The sequence below is a fragment of the Sinohyriopsis cumingii genome, chromosome 13 (assembly GCF_028554795.1).
Source record: "Sinohyriopsis cumingii isolate HCF-2022 chromosome 13, ASM2855479v2, whole genome shotgun sequence".
Classification (NCBI taxonomy): domain Eukaryota; kingdom Metazoa; phylum Mollusca; class Bivalvia; order Unionida; family Unionidae; genus Sinohyriopsis; species Sinohyriopsis cumingii.
Window position 1 is genome coordinate 19,617,105 of NC_142973.1, and position 22,019 is coordinate 19,639,123.

General features: G+C 39.8%; 1 protein-coding gene across 4 annotated transcripts in view; it reads left to right on the forward strand.

Annotated features, from left to right (window-relative positions):
- The window catches only part of LOC149785011 (core alpha-(1,3)-fucosyltransferase-like), a 110,008-nt gene extending 91,548 nt beyond the window's left edge, over nucleotides 1-18,460 (forward strand). For all 4 annotated transcript variants that reach the window (XM_089978705.1, XM_089978706.1, XM_089978709.1 and 1 more), the window contains one exon: nucleotides 9,644-18,460. In XM_089978705.1, the coding sequence (XP_089834831.1) occupies nucleotides 9,644-10,007 (364 nt within the window). In that variant the 3' untranslated portion in view covers nucleotides 10,008-18,460. The remainder of the gene's footprint in view (nucleotides 1-9,643) is intronic.
- The last annotated feature ends 3,559 nt before the right edge of the window (nucleotides 18,461-22,019 follow it).

The following is a 22,019-nucleotide window of genomic DNA, read 5'->3' on the forward strand; positions in this document are numbered from 1 at the left end:
AGGTAGGTGGCGTTGTTAACTTGCGTACTTTTTCTGGTGGAGTTTGAAACCCTTCCTCTTCTTCTCCTTTTTCTGTCTTGGTCACGGGTACTGGTGGTACTGGTACTGGTACTGGTACTGGTGATGGTGCTGGACTTTTCATCAAGGTCTTAAAATCTTTCAGAGTGGGTAGAGCTGTTTCGTCTAAAGCTTTCTGGTGAAAGAGTTGCAGTCGTTGCAAGAGTTGACCGTACTTTTGCGATTTTTCTGTTTCGGACAAATCTTGGCGATCCATTAAGGACTGCAATTCGTGTTGTAACTGGGACATCTCGCTCAAATGGGGATTGGGAGGTAAATGCGGGGTGTGTTGTTCTTGCCACCGATGGTATTCCATCCATCGTTTGTAAGGCACTAAAGCTAGTTTTCGTCCTTCCATGGGGTTGTCAGGGGTCGATTCTGAGATCTTGGAACTTCCGAGGCCTTTTTGTCTTGCTCCCACCAGTCCTCCCAACATGGTTCCCAAGACTCCTTTCAGTATGGGGCCTAACAAGAGAGGTAAAATACCTCCACGTTGCACTAACATCTTCTTTTTTTGACGAATGGGAATTTTCTTTTGAACCATTTGGCGAAGAACGTGACGATGTTTGCCTAAGCATTGTTTCTGGTGTTTGGACAAAGGGATCGTGCCTTTCAAAACGTTCAAACAACATTCGCACACGGTATCGATGACCTCTTTGGAGGCTGTTTGAATGAGTTTTTTTCGTAGGGGTGGAGAAGCTTTGGACAGGACAGATAACATGTCCCCATGTTTGGCTAAACGTGGTGGCAGTCCTTTCCTTTTCTTTCCTTGGGGTTTTCTGGAGGGTGACATCTTTGAGTCTTCAGGAGCACCAAAAAAACACTGATACCCGAGTTGGTCACAGGCCTTTTTTATACTGGAACGCGTCGCCACTGATTGTCTTTACGTCGTATCAGTTTGAGGACAGGCATGACACGTCGTGCAGGGGTACGTAACGGACTAAATCGAGCCAGTTCTTGCTTGGACAAATCCAGTAAACTTTGTAACATGCCCGATCTTTCTTGAACTTTGATTTTGGGAGAAGGTACTTTGTGAGCAGCAGCCACTGCCACTAAATTGGAAGGTCCTGCCACTGGGGAAGTTCTTTTGGGGGTCATCAACGGAGAAGTTCTTGGTGTGATCAACGTCTCCAAGTACTCTTCAGTTCTGGGTGTCATTAACGGAGAAGTGGACAAACGTGAAGCTGCCGGAGACGCAGTCACCGCCGTGGCAGGTCGTGGTTTGCGAGTGTAAGGTTGCGTCCTGGCCGAAGTGCCTCTCTTGCGAATAGTTTTCTGTGGACTTTTCTTTTTCTGGGGGCTTCTTTTCTTTTTCCGGGGTGGTGGTGGTGTCTGGTCAGAGGAGGGTCCTGCCACTGGAGAAGTTCTCCTTGGGGACCTGGTCTTTTTCTTCTTGGGGCTTCGTTGGACTTTTGTCTTGGGGATAACTTTGGGGGCATTAGGATCCCATCTTAAGAGTGAGCGAATGATGACCCCTCCTAGAGTACCGCTCCCTCCAGGTTTCAAAATGATTTGTTTTTTGGTTTGAGTGTCGATGCGGGGATCGGCCAGTTGGACCAAAGCGACTTTGTTTCGATCGAAAAAGCGTTTGGTTTGATGAGGAATCTGAATGATTCCTTGGAGTAATTGACGTGCCGTCACCGTGAACCATCGTAAGACTTCTTTGAGACTAGCTTCTAAGACACGAGCTCGTGTTTGTGGATCTTTTTCTCGACTGATGCCATACAAGGCACGAATCAATTTGACGGGAAGATGCGACTGAAGGGACGTCATGTTCGCACTGAGAGTGAGACAGACGAAAAAGGGTCTGAGGTTTTTATAGATTTTTTTCATGGGGAGTGAAATGAAGTCGAGGACGGAGACGTGTACAGGACAGGCCCTCCGTCTTGGCACCAGTGGTGAAACAAGTGGGTACGAAATCGCAAATCCTCGGGGGTCGTAGGTTTCAAATCGACGAGTAAATAGGCGTGTGGCGTTTGAGTGGCATCGTCGTACGCCTGAGTCAGCCAAGGCGTTCCTAACTGTTTGGCTAAGACTTGCACTTGCGATTTATCTCGAGGGCTTTTAAACAAGACCACGTAATGCGCATTGAGACTGATGGTGCGATGGGCTTTACTTTGTTGAAACAAATTTTGGGTGATGTAAACGACACTGGCATTACGGTGATGCCCTTTGCGCGTGAACCACAGTTTAATTTCTTCTTCGTCTTCTCCTAACATGTCGTCGAAAATGACCAAATGGGTTAGACGGGAGTCAGAGACGATGCCATCGTCTTCTTTAGGAATGCCTTCCACAAACACGATGGAATCGCCTTGACTTTCTCGCAAGAGGCTGTACGCCGATTGCCACTCTTTGTAACACCACACGATTCGTTGAGGGGGTCGATCGATCAAATGATGTTTATGTTCGATCAAACGTTTGACGAATTCGGTTTTGCCTGAACCGCTAGGTCCAGCAATGAGCATGTTAAAGGGATGACGAAGATACAAAGCCTCCCAACTGGCACGATCTAAGTGTTCGTCGATGACTTTGACAGTAGAGGAAGAGGGAGCAGAGACAGCAGAGGTAGCCATGGTGTGAGAAATGTCACTTGTGACACGAAAAACAAACAAGACAAGAGTTTATATACTTTTTCAGAACACGTTTATTGAATGTTTCAAACATGAATACGAAAGACAAAAATGCATAAAAGCCAAAGGCTTAAGTACAAGAATAAAAGGCACATGATAACCATGAACGTGGAATAAACACAAGTGTCTGTACAACATGTTTTGGGTTTAGCTCTAACCAGTTCTATAGTAGGGGTAAGGTCACACAAGTGTCCTCCCGAAAGGGTCTTTCAGGCCTGTCCAGGACAGTCCTGTCCTGGGTGACGGGTTCTTCTGGCACCGTCACTAACACAGGTTGAAAAGTAACTTTTTTCCTTGAATAACTCTCGTGCATACTGGGCCACCTCTTGTGTCCAAGCCTCAAAACCCTGGTCTCGGTGATGTCCAACATTTGACTCCTAACCAATCTGGTTTCTTCTTCGTCAACGACATGGTAAGTTACTTCAATGAACAATGAACTATCGATCTTGCCTAGGGTTCCTTTTCATATACAGACCAATACCAACGTGACCGTACGGTAAGGTGAAGTGATTGGGAAGTCGCACTCGCTTCTGGTATACAATTTGATAGACTTTTTCCAAGGGTCGACTGACGATGTGGTGAGTGGGTAAACGTACAATCTTGTTCGGTTGATAGGTGGTCACTTTAAAGTTTCCATCCTCTCCTGATTGCAAGGCTTCTTTCAATACCCCAAAGTTGACCACTCGACTGGTACGATGATTCAGAGTCAGTCCTTTCACTTTGCACGTCGTGTGCACTTCTCCTTGTTTGTCCCGGTATTCGTAGCCGTAATTTTTGGGACCACCACTGACGAAACTTAGAATCTTGTCGTCGGGATGCTCGTCTGTCCAGGCTCCTAAACGGTCTCCTTCGATGTCAGGGTGCTGTTGAATCGGGTGATGGATGTAAATGCAACTGTCCGTGTCAAAGTACAGGACGCGTTCTTCTAACAGTTCTAAAGCTTCGTACAATTTTAAGCAAGCATGAGCTGTCACGTAAGCCGCAATGATGACGTTTCCAAAAGGGTCGTCTTGTACAAAGTCCAGATCTTCTTCGTAATTGACCAAGATCAAATTCTCTCGAACGACGTCCACGTGTTTCATGTATTTGGTTTTGTCGTGAATCATCTGGAAGTAGCGGGAAGGTTCTGTCAAATATTCCGTCTTGGGCAATTCCACGCTGACCCAGGTTCCCGTCAAGGCACGTTCTTCCTGGCTGTGATGGCAAGGTTGGTCCTGGTTGCACGTTTCGGCACAAGTACGGCACAAGGGAAACATCAGTTTGCCTTGACAATGGTGAGGTAAGACGGGATGGTATAGGTTCGTGGGAGGCAAAACTTTACACTTGATCAAGCCTTCGTATTGTCGAATGTTTTTCAGGTCGATGTGTTCCGTGAACAATTGCGGGTGCCCTACAGGAAAGCGACAATATTTGCACACGTAGGGATACAGCGAACACACGTCCAAGTATTTGATTTCTTCTCCTTTCTCTTCGTCGGCTTGGTACAGCAAACAGGTGGCATTGGTCCTTCCTCCGTACAAACTATCCCTCGGGTTCAGCGGGTCCATAAACTGGTAACTTTCCACGAGGCGTTTAAACTCGGGATCGGTTTTCAAACGGTGATCGTACTCGTGTTCCCACATTTCCACCACTTGGTATCCTTGCTGTTCTAACTTTAGGCGTCGCTGACAAGTGTCCTGGTACAAGTCTTCCATGGTTCGTTGCAAAAACTGATTTTTAGTGCCACGGTCAGGGTAACAGACGGGACATCCGTGAAATAAGCAACCGATAAACTCGTACACGATCTTGGGGTTTTCTAAGTCCCAGCCATCGACCGAATACGTTCCGATGGTCTTTTCGCCTCCTCCGTTGCGGGCATGCTGAATCCATTTGTCTTCCTTGTCGCACAAGTAATGTAACCAACGTAGGGCTTTGACCGAGTATTGACGCTTGACATAGTGGGTCGTTTGAGGACTGATGACAGCCACGGTGTTTTCAGGCATGAATCGTTGGCGGTACACTAAGGAACACGCTTTGGCAATGGTGCAAGCTTCTTTCAAAGGATCGACCCCTCCGTGTTCCATGAACAGTTCTCGAAATTTTCCACAGCAACGCCGTAAAATGTCCACGTCGGAACGACAATACTTTAACATTTCTTCCTGAAAGTCGAAAGGGTCCGAGGCGTGAGCCTGGTACGAAGCGTTGAAAGCTTCTCGTTGTTCGGTACGCATGTTGTCGGGGTCGTAATAGTGAGCCTCAGGCAAATGGGGTAGAACAGCATGTTGATTGGCTTCCGTATTGAAAAAGTGTGGAAAGTACCCTTTAGCCATTTCTGTCATTCCAAACGTTTTAGGCATTCGGCTCAAAGGCATGGCCAAGTAACTCATCGAATCTTTAAACTGTACTTGTCCCACTTGCATGAAAATGATTTTGGCTCCGTTCAAAATCACTTTAGGACGTTCGGTGCCATGTTCCGTATAGTACCTCAAAAGAAACTGTCCTTCGTATCCGAAGAAATTGTGAGCCATCACCGTGGCATGACGATGACAATCTCCGTAACGTTCGATGTCCTCTTGGCTCCACGTCTTGTCGATGGGGTCTAAGACCCATTGGGCAAAATCGGCTAACGTGTTTGGTCCCCGAAAAATTTTTTCACGCCCTCCAGGAATCTTGCTGCAGTGAGGGCAATGACTGAAGATAGGTTCTTGAATGCACTTCTCGCACGCTCGATGAGCCACGCAGAAATTAGGGATGTGAATGCCAGTCTCTTGCATGCATTCGAAATCGAAAAAGATGAAATTGCCTTTCTTCTTGTGCCCATCCTCTTTCTCTGGTGGGGGTTGGTATTTTTGCACGTAGCATTCGTGTTCCAAGTCCACGATGTGGTGACAAATGTGACATTTTTTCTTTCCTCGACATACGTGTGCCTTGGCATTGTTGGTAAGTATGCCTTGTCCACAGGTAGGGCACAATCTCAAGAGTTGACAAGCACATTTCTGCTGTGAACCTTGCGTCTTCAGATGTTGCTGGTAACAGGCAGGGCTGACAAACGTACGCAGACAAGTTGAACAAGGCACTGGTTCTTCGCTCAGACAGGGTGGAGAGGCCAAACATCCTGGGCATTTCAATCCACAATGCTTGTGTTGCTCTCGATTGTTATAACCATAATCACATTTCTCACAATAATAACCGTATCCCAGGAATCCAGTGATACTGGTAACGGTATCGAAATGGTCATCGTGATGATAGACATGAATGTATTTTCCGTCCTTAAAGTCTTGGCCTCGAAACAACAGAGACCCGCGCATTTCTTGAGGGTGCACTTTCAAGGTGTAGCGTGGAGCTAGGGCATCTTGCAATTTTTGCATCTCAGGAATGCCACAGGGTGTGTCTTTGGACAGGCCAGCTTGTTGCAACAGGAGTTCTGCTTCGTTTTGTTGTTTGGTTCGGTTCGATTTTCGAATGTTCTCCCAGGTTCTTTTCCATTCTACCGTGTCGTTCTTGTTGGCATAGGTTCGTCCCACCACGATGGCACGGACTAAGCACATCTGGTCTTGAGGGTTGTTAATTCGGACAAGACTACGCTTAATGTTGCGAAGGTCGTCCACCAATAACATCTTTTTGCGTCCTGTCCCTTGAGGAAGAGAGACGTGAGCCATTTTCAGTGTGGCTTTACCATCGGTGATGTCAAACTGGTCATTAGATTGTTGTACGTGTTGAATCTTGTCCATGACTTTGGAAGGGGTTAGTTCTGCAGGTCTGCTAAACTCGATCCAAACAGGGGATTTCAAACCGTCGTGATCTATGGATAGTGTCAAGCGATCGTCTTCTTTGGGTTGACATTGTCGCTTGAGTGAGGTGAGCAAAGAATCCCACATCTCGGTGATAAACCCTTCTGCTTTCTCCAAGGGTACGTCAGCCTTGAAATCTTTAAACTTCACCGTGTAGGTGTAAGCCGTGGTTCTAAATTTTCTAGAGGAGCGCTTTTCCGTTTCTCGAATGGAATAGTACTTTTCAGGGTTGACTAAGGGTGGTGAACTTGGTTTAGAGGGTTCGGATTCTGGTTCACTCATGTCCTCTTCAAAATCACTGGCATGAATTTGTGCCAAGATTTCATCCCTGGTACGAGGCGATAGATCACGTTTCTGCCTCTTACTTTCTTCTTCTTCTTTCTTCTCGAATGAATGGGATCGTTTCATCTTGAGTGCAAAACGTCAAATGACTCAAGTTTAAACACCACAGACTAATTTATAGTCTTGGCAAACCAGCGTATATAAAAAGGGTGTGTGTCTTGTCCTTTCACTATTCATTTCACTCTCAAGCTGAGCACAACGACGGAAGAGACTACCCAGATGGAACGTTTCGTCAGAGCTTTGCGAGGGGTCATTAGAAAATTCTCTTCAGACCAGCCGACGGACTACTCTCCTTCCTTTCGAGATAAAAGTCAAGATACTTGCTATATCTGTCAGAAGAAAGGGCATTGGTCTTCAGAGTGTCCAGACCGTCAAAAAAGAACAAAAACAGGGACTAAAACAGACAAAAGTCAAGATACCTGTTATTATTGTAAAGAAAAAGGACATTGGTCTCCAGATTGCCCAAAAAAGAAACAAGAGGAGTCAGAAGAAAAGAAGGATTCTTCAAAAGAAGAGAGGGATTCTTCGGAAGAAGAGAGGGATTCTTCAGAGGAAGAAGAGGAAGAAAGAAGACAATTTTATTTAAAAGAAGCAAAGAAACAGGAGAAGAAAAGAAGAAGGGAAGAAAATGAGATAAAAACGGTGAAGAAATTCAAAAAACAGAGAGACTAAACAAGGAGAAAGAAGAAGTCAATGAACTTTTAATTAAAGTGTTCTGTGGTGAATTGTGAATTGGATTGTAAAAAAATGGATAAAAGAATACATGAATGATATAAGGTAAGTGTCTTTGAGTTTTGATTTTAAAATAAGAAGCTACACTCACGCACTCATACACAGACACGTACTATAAGGGTAAAATGGGTGGGGTTTATTTTTGAGTTATTGGCAAATTGAAATTGTATTTCTTTTCGAGAAATGTGGGTGGCCCTGAAAAGGGCCTTTTTATTTTGGTGTAGGAGTGAGTTTAACCAATCAACTTTAACTGCCTTAAGCCTTTGCCACGCCCAAGGCCTACTTCTGATGATTGGGTTGAAATCACTAAGGGTGGTACGAGAGGCTTAGTCACAGGGTTGGCGTGTTTAGCTCGGGAAGGTCGTATTCTCTTCGGTCGTGATAAAGAAGTCTGATACATTTGTTTCAGACTTCTTAACTCCGCTAAAATGTCCAACAGTACCGTAGCCGTTTGATTTTCACCCTCTTGTTTCTTTGCTGCTACTTCTTCTTGCTGTTGTTGCTGTTGTTTTTTTCTTACCTCTTCTTGTTGCTGTTGCTGTTACTGTAGGAGAAAAGCTTGTTCCGCTTCCTTTTGTCGTTGCATAAATTTCTCCAATTCTTCTTTCTGTCTCTGTCTAAAATTCTCCACTTGCGGTAATGAAGAAGGTAACGAAGGTTCTGGAACAAATTCTTGCGAGGTAAGAAAATCCACAAAATCCCAGTGTACCTCTTCTGAAAGTAAGTCCGGGTTCCCTTGGGCAGTCTCCCCTGCTGGTGCACCCCAATGGATCGTTTTCTGAGTTTCCGTCATGTTGAATCACTGTCGCATAGATTGACTGCACACAAGCGCTAACGAATCTATATAGACCACGTGACGTCACAGACTGCTCTCTTCGGATTGGATGCGAGCTGACTGAATTTTGTAACGCGTGTTCGGATTGGTGAATGAATTCAATCCGTTTCAATCCTTCCTGTACCTATAAATAAGCACAGTTCACTGCATTGATTCACCTATTCTCGTCGCTTCAAGATGTGGACCACAGTTGAGTCATCCACCCTTGTGTCTTCCATGATGTTTAGGACGGACATGCTCATGTATGTCAGGTCCAAGTGGACTGTTGTTGATAGGACAGATACTAGTCAATGGATGAGGAGAGTTTACATAGAAAGACAAGGATGTCTCAAGAGGGTACTTGTGTATGGACCGGTAGTTAGAAGGAGTTTAAGAAGAAGAAGAAGAAGAAGATGTGACAGATGCCATCTATGTTAATATTAATATTAACCCAAAGGCCCTTTTCAGGGCCAGCCATATTTCTCGAAAAGAGATAGCCTTTCCATTGCTTACCCCTTTTCTAAATTTAAATTTAAATTTAAATTTAAAAAAACTTTTTAAAAAAATTTTTTTAAAAAAATCCCATATTCAATTCCCCTTGTCCCTAGACAAACCCAAACTCTATTCCCATGTTAAATTCCCATTGTCCCTAGACAGTCCCAAACTCTATGTTAAATTCCCATTGTCCCTAAAGTGACCCACGATTTTTCTCCATGTTAAATTTCCATTGTCCCTATATTGTCCCAGGGGTCTTTTTAATGCTAAGTCCCATTGTCCCTATAGTATCCCACTTAACTACTGTGGACAAAGAGTTCATAATTTATTTCAAAAGCTGAAGACATAGTTCATAACCTTATTATCTAAAACAAACCAGTCATTAACCGATTATAAATCGACATTCATTTAAGGAGATAATTTACTCAGTAGTTATTCCACGACTCCTTCAACTTCAGCGATGATAATGCTTCGGAAAAACCGTCGCTTGTTGTTTGAGATAAATTAGTATAATGAAAGGAATAAGAAAATGCATTCCCATGATTTTCAGAATTTTTATTTTAAAAAATGGCGAATTACTCCTATCGAAAATTCGGCACAATATGCAATAAAGTCCGAGTAAACCGAATGGTTTCATCTACCGGAGACAATGATCAAACCCTTATGTATAAGTTCAGGATAGATACAGTACATTTTTTCATGAATGTATTTTTTAAGTTCTCTTCATGGTCTATTCAAGAGATTATTCTTTTACATCAAGATGCATATATTAAGTTTCTATCTTTGATTCTTTCCCTTCACAGAAATGATATCATTCCAATCGTGATGGGAGCCGCACCCGAGGACTATGCAAGATCAGCGCCACCACATTCCTACATCCACGTCGAAGACTTCGAAACTCCAAAACTACTGGCTGAATACCTCCATAAATTAGACCAGAACGACGATTTGTACAATGAGTATTTTGCCTGGAAAGGTACAGGAAGACTGATCAATACATACTTCTGGTGCCGAGTGTGCGCTATGCTGCATGACGACACAAGAACCCCTTCTTCCTACAAAGATGTTGAGAAATGGTGGCGCGGAGATGGAGTGTGCATAGGAAAAGATACATGGCGATCGCATCCTAGAAAATCCAGATTTATTATTGAAGATTATTTGTCTTAGATCATTCCATTTTCTTTCAAGAATTGTGATATTTACTCTGTCAGATCTTTATTTTTGTTATACTGATGATTTCATAAGTAAGGTGGAGGCTATATTCAAGATTATGCATCGGTTTTTGTAAAAGTATAATTTGTATTAATCAGAACAAAATACAGCTTAGCACATAAATAGTAACTGGTGTCTTATGCAATAGTTTTTATTGTAGAGGCGATTCGATCGTCTCCATTTCTACCATGAAAGTCCAACATAAATTTTTGTTTCCCAGCTAAGCCTCGGCTACCTACCATAAAAGTCCCAGTTAAGTTTTAGTCCCCATTTGCTAGCAATCTATGATTACATATCACAAAAGTAAAAGTTTCTGTTTTAATAGCATGCTACTGACATTCATATACGAAATTTACTTTAAAATATTGAATAATGAGAGAAACAATATTTGTGATCCACTCTTGGTAAAAATGGATTACTGTGACCCGTTTAGTTATCTTAAAGCACCTACAGGCAATTGCATAGCCTTTTTAATCAAGCTTTACTGGATTCAAGTTTCAAGTGTAAACGACAATACATTCTCACTGGAACTTATATTCTTTTGAACGTTTAGTGTTTGAAATACTTCTTTTATTTTATGTCAACGGTACAGCCAGTTCTGCCAACTTATAATATATGCTCTCGATAACCCAGATGTTGATATAATATTGTCTTGCAAGTGTCGGAAGTTGGAAAACCTGGAGTGAAACCACCGTCCTTGATTGCCGCCATGAAACCCTTGCATGTGACAAGGGGTATAACTCAGTACCGCATAGGCAGTACTGAGTATTTAACCGCTACCTGTCTTGGCTTCATATATTATTTGATAGGCCAGCTCTTGATTGATCAGCACCCTCGGTGCAGTCATGAGCAACTCTATGTATATTCGCACACATAAACATACTGGAACCCTATAGGAATTACCTTTCCTTCTGTACGTTTATTCGCACTTCTTGAAATCACCAAAGCTCCGCAACACTGCACATAAATGGATGCCTATTGGTAAGTAATTTTTTTTTTTGATGTACATGTACCTTTCAAAATTTTGGCCTTTGCCGGTCCAGTTTCGGTGGAGTTATTGCCCCTTTTCCATCAAAATCTCCACTGTGGCAGATTATTGTAACCTTTATTGCTAAGTAACATTACTATTCTGATGCAGTTTGGTGTATATATTGTAACACAGACCTATATGTGCCTGTTCTGGGGTTTTGTCTCGTCAACTTCACCCAGGGTAGAGTTATGTCCCTTTGATAATTAGCATGATCATCACATATGCTACTTTTAACGAGCACATCTAAACAGTTCGGCATGTTATAACACCATTTAGTATGGATACTGACTCATAAAACCATTTAGTACGGATACTGACTCATAACACCATTTAGTATGGATACTGACTCATACCACCATTTAGTACGGATACTGACTCATAACACCATTTAGTATGGATACTGACTAATAACGCCAGTTAGTGCGAATACTGGCTAATAACGCCATTTAGTATGGATACTGACTCATAACACCATTTAGTATGGATACTGACTCATAACACCATTTAGTACGGATACTGACTCATAACACCATTTAGTACGGACACTGACTAGTAACGGCAGTTAGTGCGGATAGTAACTAATAACGCCAGTTAGTGCGGATAATGACTAATAGCGCCATTTAGTATGGATACTGACTCATAACACCATTTAGTATGGATACTGACTCATAACACCATTTAGTACGGATACTGACTAATAACGCCAGTTAGTGCGGATACTGACTAATAACGCCATTTAGTACTGATACTTACTAGTATACGTATATGAGTTTTTTATGTATTTTGGGCTCGTTTATTCCATTGTGGACAAAGTTATGCCCCATGCTGAGCCAATTCTTGTTGTTTCATCGAAACGTGGCATTTTGCTTTCCACAGCATAGATAAAGAACTATTGAACATTCGGATGGAATCGGTAAAAACATTGGTTCTTATCTCTAGATTACCTTACATGGGTTTCATCAGGGCTATTTCATTTTAAACATATTTTTGGTCCTTGAAAATGGATCGTTCAGGAACAGTTTAACATATTCTGATGTAATTTAATTTGAGCCGTTCCTTAAACTGCTCCGGTGGCCAAAAAGGTTAGAGCGTCCACCTCGGATGCGGGAGATGGCGGGTTCGATTCATGCCAAAGACTTTTAAAAAAATGGTACAAGCAGCTTCCTCGCTGGGCCCTCAGCATTAAGAGGTTAGTGTTGGAACTGGCTGGACTGGTGTCGGGACAATGTGAATGGGTGGGACATGATGCCACGTGTCTGCCCCAGTGCTAGACATCACTATCAACTGCCACAGTGCAGACATCGTAGCGATATGACTAAAATTGTAAATTCTACGTTAAAAATCCAACACACACACACACACACACTGTTCCTTATATATAGACGTGGTTTGTTGGGGGGGGGGGTGGAGGGAAGCAGATGTAGTTGTTGTCTCGTCTGCTCCATTTTGACAGGGTTATGACCAGTTTCAATCAATTTCATTGCTTTACACTAGAAGTCGCTTGCCCTTGATGCGACCTTGAAGGCGTTGGATTAAAGCAGTCATGGCCCCAGAATGCCTCTCTTCTCCTGACTTGGCTTTCCCAATACATGGTCCTCTGTTTAGTGGCACAGAGAGCCATTTTTAATTAATGCTGTCTATTATGATGCACTCATCGCCAAATGTGCAAGTTGAAAGAATTATCATGATATTTTTATCAACCTTCAGAGTCAGTTACTTTCAATTTTCTAAGGCAGTAGCAATGTTACTTAATATATTTCTAGCTGATCAGTACTTTTCCTTTCCGTAGAAACACGAAGAGAACAGAATTATTTGCGACTGAGAACTTAATTTTCTTTGGTGTTATATGTGATTTATTGCATTGTACACAAGTTGTAATCTCACGGTGAGCAGTGTATGATTTTAGTCCGAAAAAAAATTGCAATGCTTCTCACTTTATTAGTATGTGATAACTTTTTTATCGTTTTGATTTCAATTTGTGTTTATTTGTGTTTTTTCTCTCTTGCAAAATGTCACACGTATGACAGTCTTGTACATTCACATCATGGTGTAATATTTTGAAATATAATTCATATCAGTTTATAGCATATTTCCTCTTTATAGCAAAGCATGGCAATCCTATGTAATGATTTTTATAATTACGTTGTGGCTGGTATAAATGCTGCTCAACCAATAAGAAGAAATTATTTGGATTTCATTTGAAGAGTTTGATGGCTCGGGTTTTTTTTTCTCCAGTACATAAGATCATATTTAGTGTTCTCCGGATCAGACATTGGTTGGTTGCTTTTAACGACACTGTCAGTACTTTATTTGACTGTATTATTCAGAGAAAATGAAAACTAAGTTCCTTTCCCAAGGACGATTTGGGGGATGACCACGAATCCGCGTCCGACCAGATGAGGTTCTGCGGCTCCAGCTGATCAAAAGAACGCGATATTAAGAAAGACAGTCTCCCATTTTTTTTTTCTAATATAGTTTTGCTTGTAAGATTACCCATTATTGCACGTTAGCATAATTTCATTCCAATGTTTTGGCTTACAAATTTGCTAAAAAGAACATCTTTGTGCGATTCACGATTTTTTTTGTCTTACACGGCTTTATCATTATATTGCAAGTTAGGTCATTACGACCCTTCAGACTGTATAATATGTACTCCAGTTAGTGTAATTTATTATGAATTTAAGTGTGGGATACAGAAAATTAGTGTATCATATTATGTGTCATTTAATGGAAACGGTTTTAAAGTCAGAAAATACATGAAAGATACTTGGCAACAAAGTCGCGTGCAACAATTTTTATCAAATTTCATTCTTTCTATAATACAATGCTTCCGTGTCAGCAGTGCCTGTTTGTTTTATACACTTTAAGCTTGCAGGGGAGGGGGGCAATTTGAACTCCAGTTAGTTTCCAGTCCGTATGTCCACCGATCTGTCTTAAGGAACTTGTTAGGATCACGTAAAAGCACTTGAAGCAAACAAATGAAATTTGAACGGCATGTTTATACCGCTTTATATGTCAAATAAACTCATTAGATTATCCCGCTGTTTATTTAGGTTTCATTTCTCCTTAAGACCTAGACTGGTTTGTGATAACTTGTTAGCGCACTTACACATAAACCGCTTTTCCTGGACTAATTAGGTATCTATTTTTATGTGCATACGTACATGTTTCTTTTGATTTCTCATATTCATGCCATTTGATTATTGTAAGGCCTATCAAATTTGAGGATTTTAAGGTCTCTGACTTTTCTGCAGTGTCTGGGCATGCGTGTTTAATAATAGAGCTAATGTTTATTTTCACGAAGATGATTCACGACTTACGCTGTAACTTGGTTCGTAAAGCGTTGGACTAGAAATCAAATGGCCGCCGTTTGATACCCGCCCAGGCCAGCTGCCTCAACGTACCCTTGGGAAATGCACGTCACTTCCTTTTCCCTGGCAAGATGTGTCCATTAATATTTAAAATGCCATTAAAACCAACAAGCACAAAATTCAAATTGGCGGTTAACTGTCTATTTTATTTGAATAATGTTGTACCAAAACCATATTCCATATCATATAAGTTTCGCATGAAATTATGATTTTCTTTCTTTTTGCCTTTCTGATGCATGCTTGCAAGCGTTGATTTAAACATATTTTAACTATTTTGCAAAAGGCACGAGACTTCTATTTTTCTGTCCTTTTTATATCGTTTACCATCAGTAGTTATCCTTTCATCACACCAAAATTAGGGATTTCATGTGAGAGATGTTGTTTACAAGGGATACTATCATAAAAAATGAGTGTGGTTTCGATGTTATGCACTAAATCAGGTAATAAAAAAATTATTAAACTTTGCTCTGGCAAATATGAAACTTTACGAAGCAGCAGACGCATCGGTCAATCCTTGGACTACTGGTCATTAAACTTCCTACTCACCTGAACTAAGGTCAATCATTTTATAATAAATGATCCACTAATCTGTATTGTACTGCCTCTCACATTGCACATGCTGCCGCATTCAGGATTTCATGATGTCTTTTTTATATTTAATTTCTTTTTTCGATACGTTCACCCACCCACCCACCCACCTCTCTCTCTCTCTCTCTCTCTCGATCGATCGATGGATCGATCGATCGATCGATCGATAGAAACAACCTGTTTATACCATTGTAATATTCTAAGTACATCCGAGCTGCAAACATCGGCATCCTATATATGACAAAGAACACTGTTTTGATCGAACAGTTTACAAAGAAAGTTTATGTGTTGACGACATGCCGTCGAGCACCATTTATAACCATTCTTGTTACCATAGCTATAACATATGTCAAACATATCAGATATGTTATTTGTTGATTGTAATCTTTTGTAATGAATATCATCATCCACGTTGTTGCCCGTTATCTTCAATACCACAACCACCACCTCGATCATGGTTGTTATCATCTTAGTCGTCGTCATCGTCATTATCATCTATTGTATGACATTCAGTCTAGTACTGCAACAATTTGATTTTACCAAAAAATTTTATCCATTTAGGGCTTTTGGGTTTTTTTATATAGAGTTTTGCCTACATTTTGAAACTAATCAGCTACCTGTTTTCTTTTTTTGTGTTATTTTTTAATTCAAAAGAACAAATATTTATGGCCCCAAAACAAATATTATTGCTCTGATTTATAGAGAAAAATGAACTAATTATATCTATTATGTTAGTTGCTCAAATTCATTATCTCGAGGTCAGAGGAAACCCAAAATATCTAGGTTCCAAATAAATTCCCAAGGCATTTCCTTCCCACACACACATATATACATAAACATTGAAAATTACATGGACGGTTCGTTACAACCTATGTGCTCCTGCATTCCCAGCTTCGAGATGAATCCTCCAGATCATACATCGAATGCATGCAAATAACTAACATAAGCTGCAGTTCGGACCACCTCGGTTATTTACGAAACAAGAATATACAGAAGTTGCGAATGCTTCGAACTGTTTTTCCATTCGGATCTCCTTGGTCAAACCGATGGTCAGTCCAAGCGTAGAAATAACCAAGCTTGTCAAAACAGATTGTAGTTTCCTTTCGGCGAAAAAAATTCCGGCGAATCAAATTTATGATTTGTTTGACAAATGCTGTTTCGACTTATCTGTTCCATTCATGCATTTTAAAATACAGGAGAGTGGGTTTATTCGAAAGTGTTTAAACATAAGGTAACATAGCGGTTTAAAAAAAATCGATAAAACTTTAGTTTAAAAAGCATCTCTGACACAGTACACAACCATACATTTGTGCAATCTCTCACTTTCCCACGCACTAATTATGCAAAACGGCTGAAAATGACAGTACTTTAAACAAACTCTCGCTACTTCTTAATTGACATAGTTGGGACTAATGCAGTGAAAAACCCCGTGGCGTCCTAGATGGAAAGAACTGATTAAATTGCTATTTTTTAATTGCCAATGCATTTTTGTATAGTTTTCGCCATTTTGAATTTCGACACCTGTATCGGCCATTCAACAGTATGTGCCTGGCATCGCGTACGGAGCATCATGGAATGCCAGGATACCAGGCCGTTTCATAACCAACACATGGGAGCCACCCACCCCCGATTTCTCCTTTAGGCACGTTTTGGCCTACACTCTTAAAACTTAATAGCTGACCATTACATGCTTGCCTCGATCCCCAGAAAATAAAGCTGCAGGCGCCCTTGAATCCACACCCCAGCCGAGCTACCTAATCGTAAACGTGATATTGAGAAAATGTAGGTGAAACTCTAAGCTGGTTTGAGTTATTAAGAGAAATCTTGTCCATTAAGAATATCTGTCTCGATACCACTAGTGTCATTTAGTTTCTTAATTGTTAAGATTCATCTTAAACTCTAATTATATATATATATATATATATATATATATATATATATATATATATATATATATATATATATATATATATATATATTGATATGGATAGCTTATATGTAGTTTAATTGGTGGGTGAGTTGCGTGTGTTATTGAAAGAATATGTATATCTATTATCCAGTTAATAACTGACCATTGTTTTTACTTTTTTGAAAGAATCTCGTGTTTATTAACAGAATTTATTTGCACAAGTAAGTGGATAATTTGCTTATTTTTAATTGAAATCGGTTGTTACTATCTCCGCAAAATTTGACCGTATATCAGTTCTTGCAAGAGAAAAAAAAAAACTAATCTCCGCAATACTTTACTTTTTGTGGTTTTATGAAAAAAATAAAGAATCGGAACTCTCACAATAATAATAATAATAATAATAATAATGAGGACTTTGTATAGCGCCTAATCTTTAGAAGCTCTAAGCGCTGTACAACATTAGACAACACCTGTAAGATAAGAAACATAATAATATTATTACAAAAACAAACAACACGAAATTAGAAAAACTTAAAAAATAAAAACATGCTGAGAATATTTCAGGTAGGAAACATTATTAGGTCTTTAAGTTTGTTCTTGCAGTCGAAATAAGTGAGTTTTGAGAGCCCTCTTGAATGTGATCACTGTGTCTTTGTGTCTAAGTTCAGTGGGCAATTCATTCCACGTTGCTGGGCCCTGGTATGCAAAAGAACGCTGTCCATATGGCTTTGTTTTCATAGTGGGAATAATGAGTATACGATTGTCAGAAGAGGAGCGTAAGTATCTTGCTGGTGTGTACACATGGGTGAGGTCAGATAGGTATGTTGGACTCAGTCCGACAGTGAAATGTAGCACAGAGAACAAATTTTGTGTTTGATTCTGGATCGAATGGATAGCCAGTGTATGGTACAGAGCAACGGGGAGGTGTGCTCTGATCGTGGTACTCTAAGTATGATCCGAGCAGCTGTGTTTTGAACTTTTTGAATAACAATAAGCCTATTTTGTTACTGAATGCAGTGAGAATGTTTTCAGTTGTGGTATGTGTTTATTAATTAGTTTATTAAAAAGATAATTGGGGTTATTAACTGATTCAGTTTTATTTTAGAAAAGAAAGGAGTCATTTAAAATTGTATACATGGAAGTTATACATTATATAACAAAGATCAGTGTTTCTAAATGCACCGGATGATTAAGAGAACATTTCTGTAAAATGTTCATCACCGAGATAATCAGTATGACGAAGCAATATGTGTGTGTGTGTGTGTGTGTTCCCAATTTTTTCTTTTGGAATTGTGTGTGTGTTTGTGTGTGTTTCAAGCATTCATTCAATTTTGAATCTGCAGTAACACTGATAGATCATTTTGTTTCTCATTCTGTCAAATATATCCTTGGTGATCAACAAATTATATCAGTGATATTATATAATATAGATACCCTCTATTCTTAATTTTTACTGTTATTGTAAGTATTTCTCATGTCTTCTTTATTGATTAAAAGTGCCTTTCTTTGATACGTATTGTGTTTCTTTTCTTCCCTCTGTGAAATCAAATCTTGCAAATTATGTTCTCTGTTACTTCTAAACAAAACGTAGCACAAAAAATCAGTACATGTCTGTAACCTATATAAACGGTACCAGTCCGTCTCTATGAGGCGCCGTAGCAGACAAAAGATGGCACAATCGGAACGTTGCCGTTGAAATTTTCAGGTCATATGTCCCGAATTCCAGTTTCACGTGTTGTATCAAAAATGCTTGTCCTTAAAGTTCCATTTTTTAGGTCGAGATTTTAGATTGTATTGTTGAATTGAACAGTAGTGATCGAAAGTTATATTTTCTTTCTCGAGGTTTAATATTGTGTCGTCTGAATTGCACGGAGGTGGTTGAAATTTCAATGTCATGCGTCGAGAATTTCTAATTTATGTATTGGTTCAAAGAGTTTATATTGAAAGTTCCATTTCACGTGCTGAGTATTTAGATTTCATCTAGGGAATACATTGCACTGTCTGAAAATTCGGAGTCCAATGTCGAGGTTTTTTATAACATATTCTTAATTACATGGCGGTTGTTGAAATTTTAATGTCATATGTCGAGAGTTTCAATTTAACATGTTGAATCACATTGATTGTGCTGAAAGTTCCATTTCGTATGTTGAGGTTTTAGATTATATCTGTTGAATTACACAGCGGTGATTGGACATTTTATTGTGCTTGTCAGAATTGTTATTTTTATATGGTGAAATGATGTGTTGGTGTTAAAAGTAACATTACACAAAGTCCAAATTTTAACAATTCAAAATAATATCGAGTATTAAGATGTATCATTCGTGTATTCAATTATGAGGCGCCATTACATTTCACGCATTGACAGTTTGAAAGTTACCATTCACAGGTCGAGAATTACTATGAATTTCTTCGCTAGAGGTCGCTCTCGTGACCAGACCGCGTTATTTTTAAACATGGAGGCTGCTTCTCATTGCTGTTATATTCAGCACGTGAAATCTAAATACTGGCCATATGAAATGGAACTTTCATCACAGTTACATACAGTTTGTGAATTGGGGATTCTCGATATAGGATATTCGTATTTCAACCACCGCTGTGTAATTCAAAATATACACTGTAAAACGTCGACGTAGGAAATAGAACTTTAAACCACCACTGTATAATTCAACATTAAAATTTAAAATCTCGATCTAGAAAATGGAACTTTTAGGATATGCAATTTGATTCAACACGTGATATTGGATTTCTCGACATACGACATCGAAATTTCAGTTGCAACTTTCTCACTGGACCAGCTTATGTCCGCTACGGCGCCTAATACCTTGTTTGAAATAACGCGGTCCGTTCACGATCGCCCAAACCTTTAAGTGGCGATTATTCATTTCATTTGGACCCTCGCACATCCGTGTTCGCTTGGAAGGTTAATATTTATACGCTCCGAAAAGTACAATGCTAAACTACGTGGACATGTTTGGACGAGGTCAACCTAAAGACGTGATCCAGTGCAAACCAGACTGAATGTAGCGCGCTTTGACGTCACAGTCAAAGCAGCGTGCGTTGAAAACAGATTCGCAGTATCAAATTATTTATTACGATAGACCCGACGTCCTCTCTTCTTGAATCAGTTTACTACCTGGACACCATTGTAAAAGTCCATAGCATTAAAAACAAAATTCATCTGGAATAATTTGTATGACATTAAATGTCATCATTGCACATCATTCAACAACCAGGACTGAAAATACTTTGGTAAAACTATTTTAGTATTACATTTTAGAAAAATAATTTATATAACATTCCCAAACTCAAAATGCCATGCACTGTGTGATAGGCTAATAAAAGTGGACCGACAATTACAAAGGTCATCCGACGAACAGTTTTCTTTGTGTCTTTTTCTTAGAGGAGCCTTGATCTTCAACCTATAAACATTTCATACATTTTTAAATATTCGTTCAGCTTTTAATGTTTCAGCAATTAATAATAGATTAGTTTTTCCCATTTTCGTTTGTTCTGGCCCTTACGTGTGAATAACTATGCAACTTGTAGCGCAAGAAAGCGCACATCAACCAACACATTATTTTATATTATATTTGGACTGTTTGGCCTCTTCGCTTTGTATCAAAATATCCATGCCACAAGCAGTGATCCTGAAAAGAACAGTGTGCATCCTGATAGGAAGCAAGATGAAATCGGAAATTCGAATTAGCTTCCTCGATAAACGGGAAGTAACCGTACTCGCATAAAAAGATTCCTTCAAACATGAATAACTTATCAAGAAAAGTGCAGTGTCGAAGAGAATCAATCTAGACAATAGATCAAATAGACATTGAATGACCAAGATTGCGTAAAGAAGAATGAAGAGCAGGAAAGTAGGTTTACATATCAATGCTCTCAACAATTTAGTCTGGCCGTTAAATAGTCTGATTTGTGCCCACACGTTCCCTCTTAAAGAGTCCTTTCCCGCGTACGACAAGTATAGCTTTTTCTGTTTTCCTTAGTTCAGTATCACAAATTTAGTGTATAAAATAAAATGGACAAAAAAACGAATTTTCATGTGTGTGTGTTTGTTTGTGTGTGTGTGTGTGTGTGTGTGTGTGTGTGTGTGTGTGTGTGTAATTTGGATTTTGAACATAGCTTCAGCAATTTTTTAGTCATATCGCTACTTTGTCTGCAGTGTGGCAGCTTATAGTACTGGCACATGGGCATCATGCCGCAGACATGTAGCATGATGTCCCACCCAGTCACATTATCCTGACACCAGGTCGTCCAGTCCTAAAACTAACATCTTGTTGACGTGCGCAAAGCGACGTAGCTGCAAGTACTATTTTTATAAGTCTTCGGTATGACTCGGTCAGGGTTCTAACCCGCGACCTCCCACATCCAAGGCGGACGATCTAACCACTTAGACCACCGGAGCGTTCTTCATAAAGTGACCTTTCCCGCGTGTGACCAGAATAGCTCTTTTTGTTTTTCTACATTTGTTCAGCATCACAAATTTGGTGTATAAAATAAAATCAAAAAGAAACCATAGGACTTTTGATGATATATTCATTTCTTAGATTTGACATATTAGGATTCATATAAGCTAGTTCAGAATACATTCCTTTTGTAAACATTGACTCCCATGGCTACATAATTTGTTTACCATTATTTAAATAATTGGTTTAAATATGTAACAATTAGTTCTTCAAAGAAATATCAGATTTACAAGAACGCGGTCCAAAAATAAATAAAGATTTGACTGTTATCGTCAGTCTGTGAATATAATAGTTAGGACAATCGATCACGTTTATAGGTAAAATCTTTTCACCCAAAATGCAGTCTCCATTAGCAGAACTAAAACCTACATTGTATAGTTATAGATGTTAAGAAGGGATACTATCTGTAACGAAACCCGATTTGAGAGTTAACAATAGTTCAAGAACAGGTAACGGTGTGATTCTTCACTTGGGCTCTCTACGGGAAATGAGAACCTCTCTCTCTATGTACATACCTGTATGCCAACCAACCAATCAGCATACATACATACATACATACATACATACATACAAGCCAACATCCGAAAAACA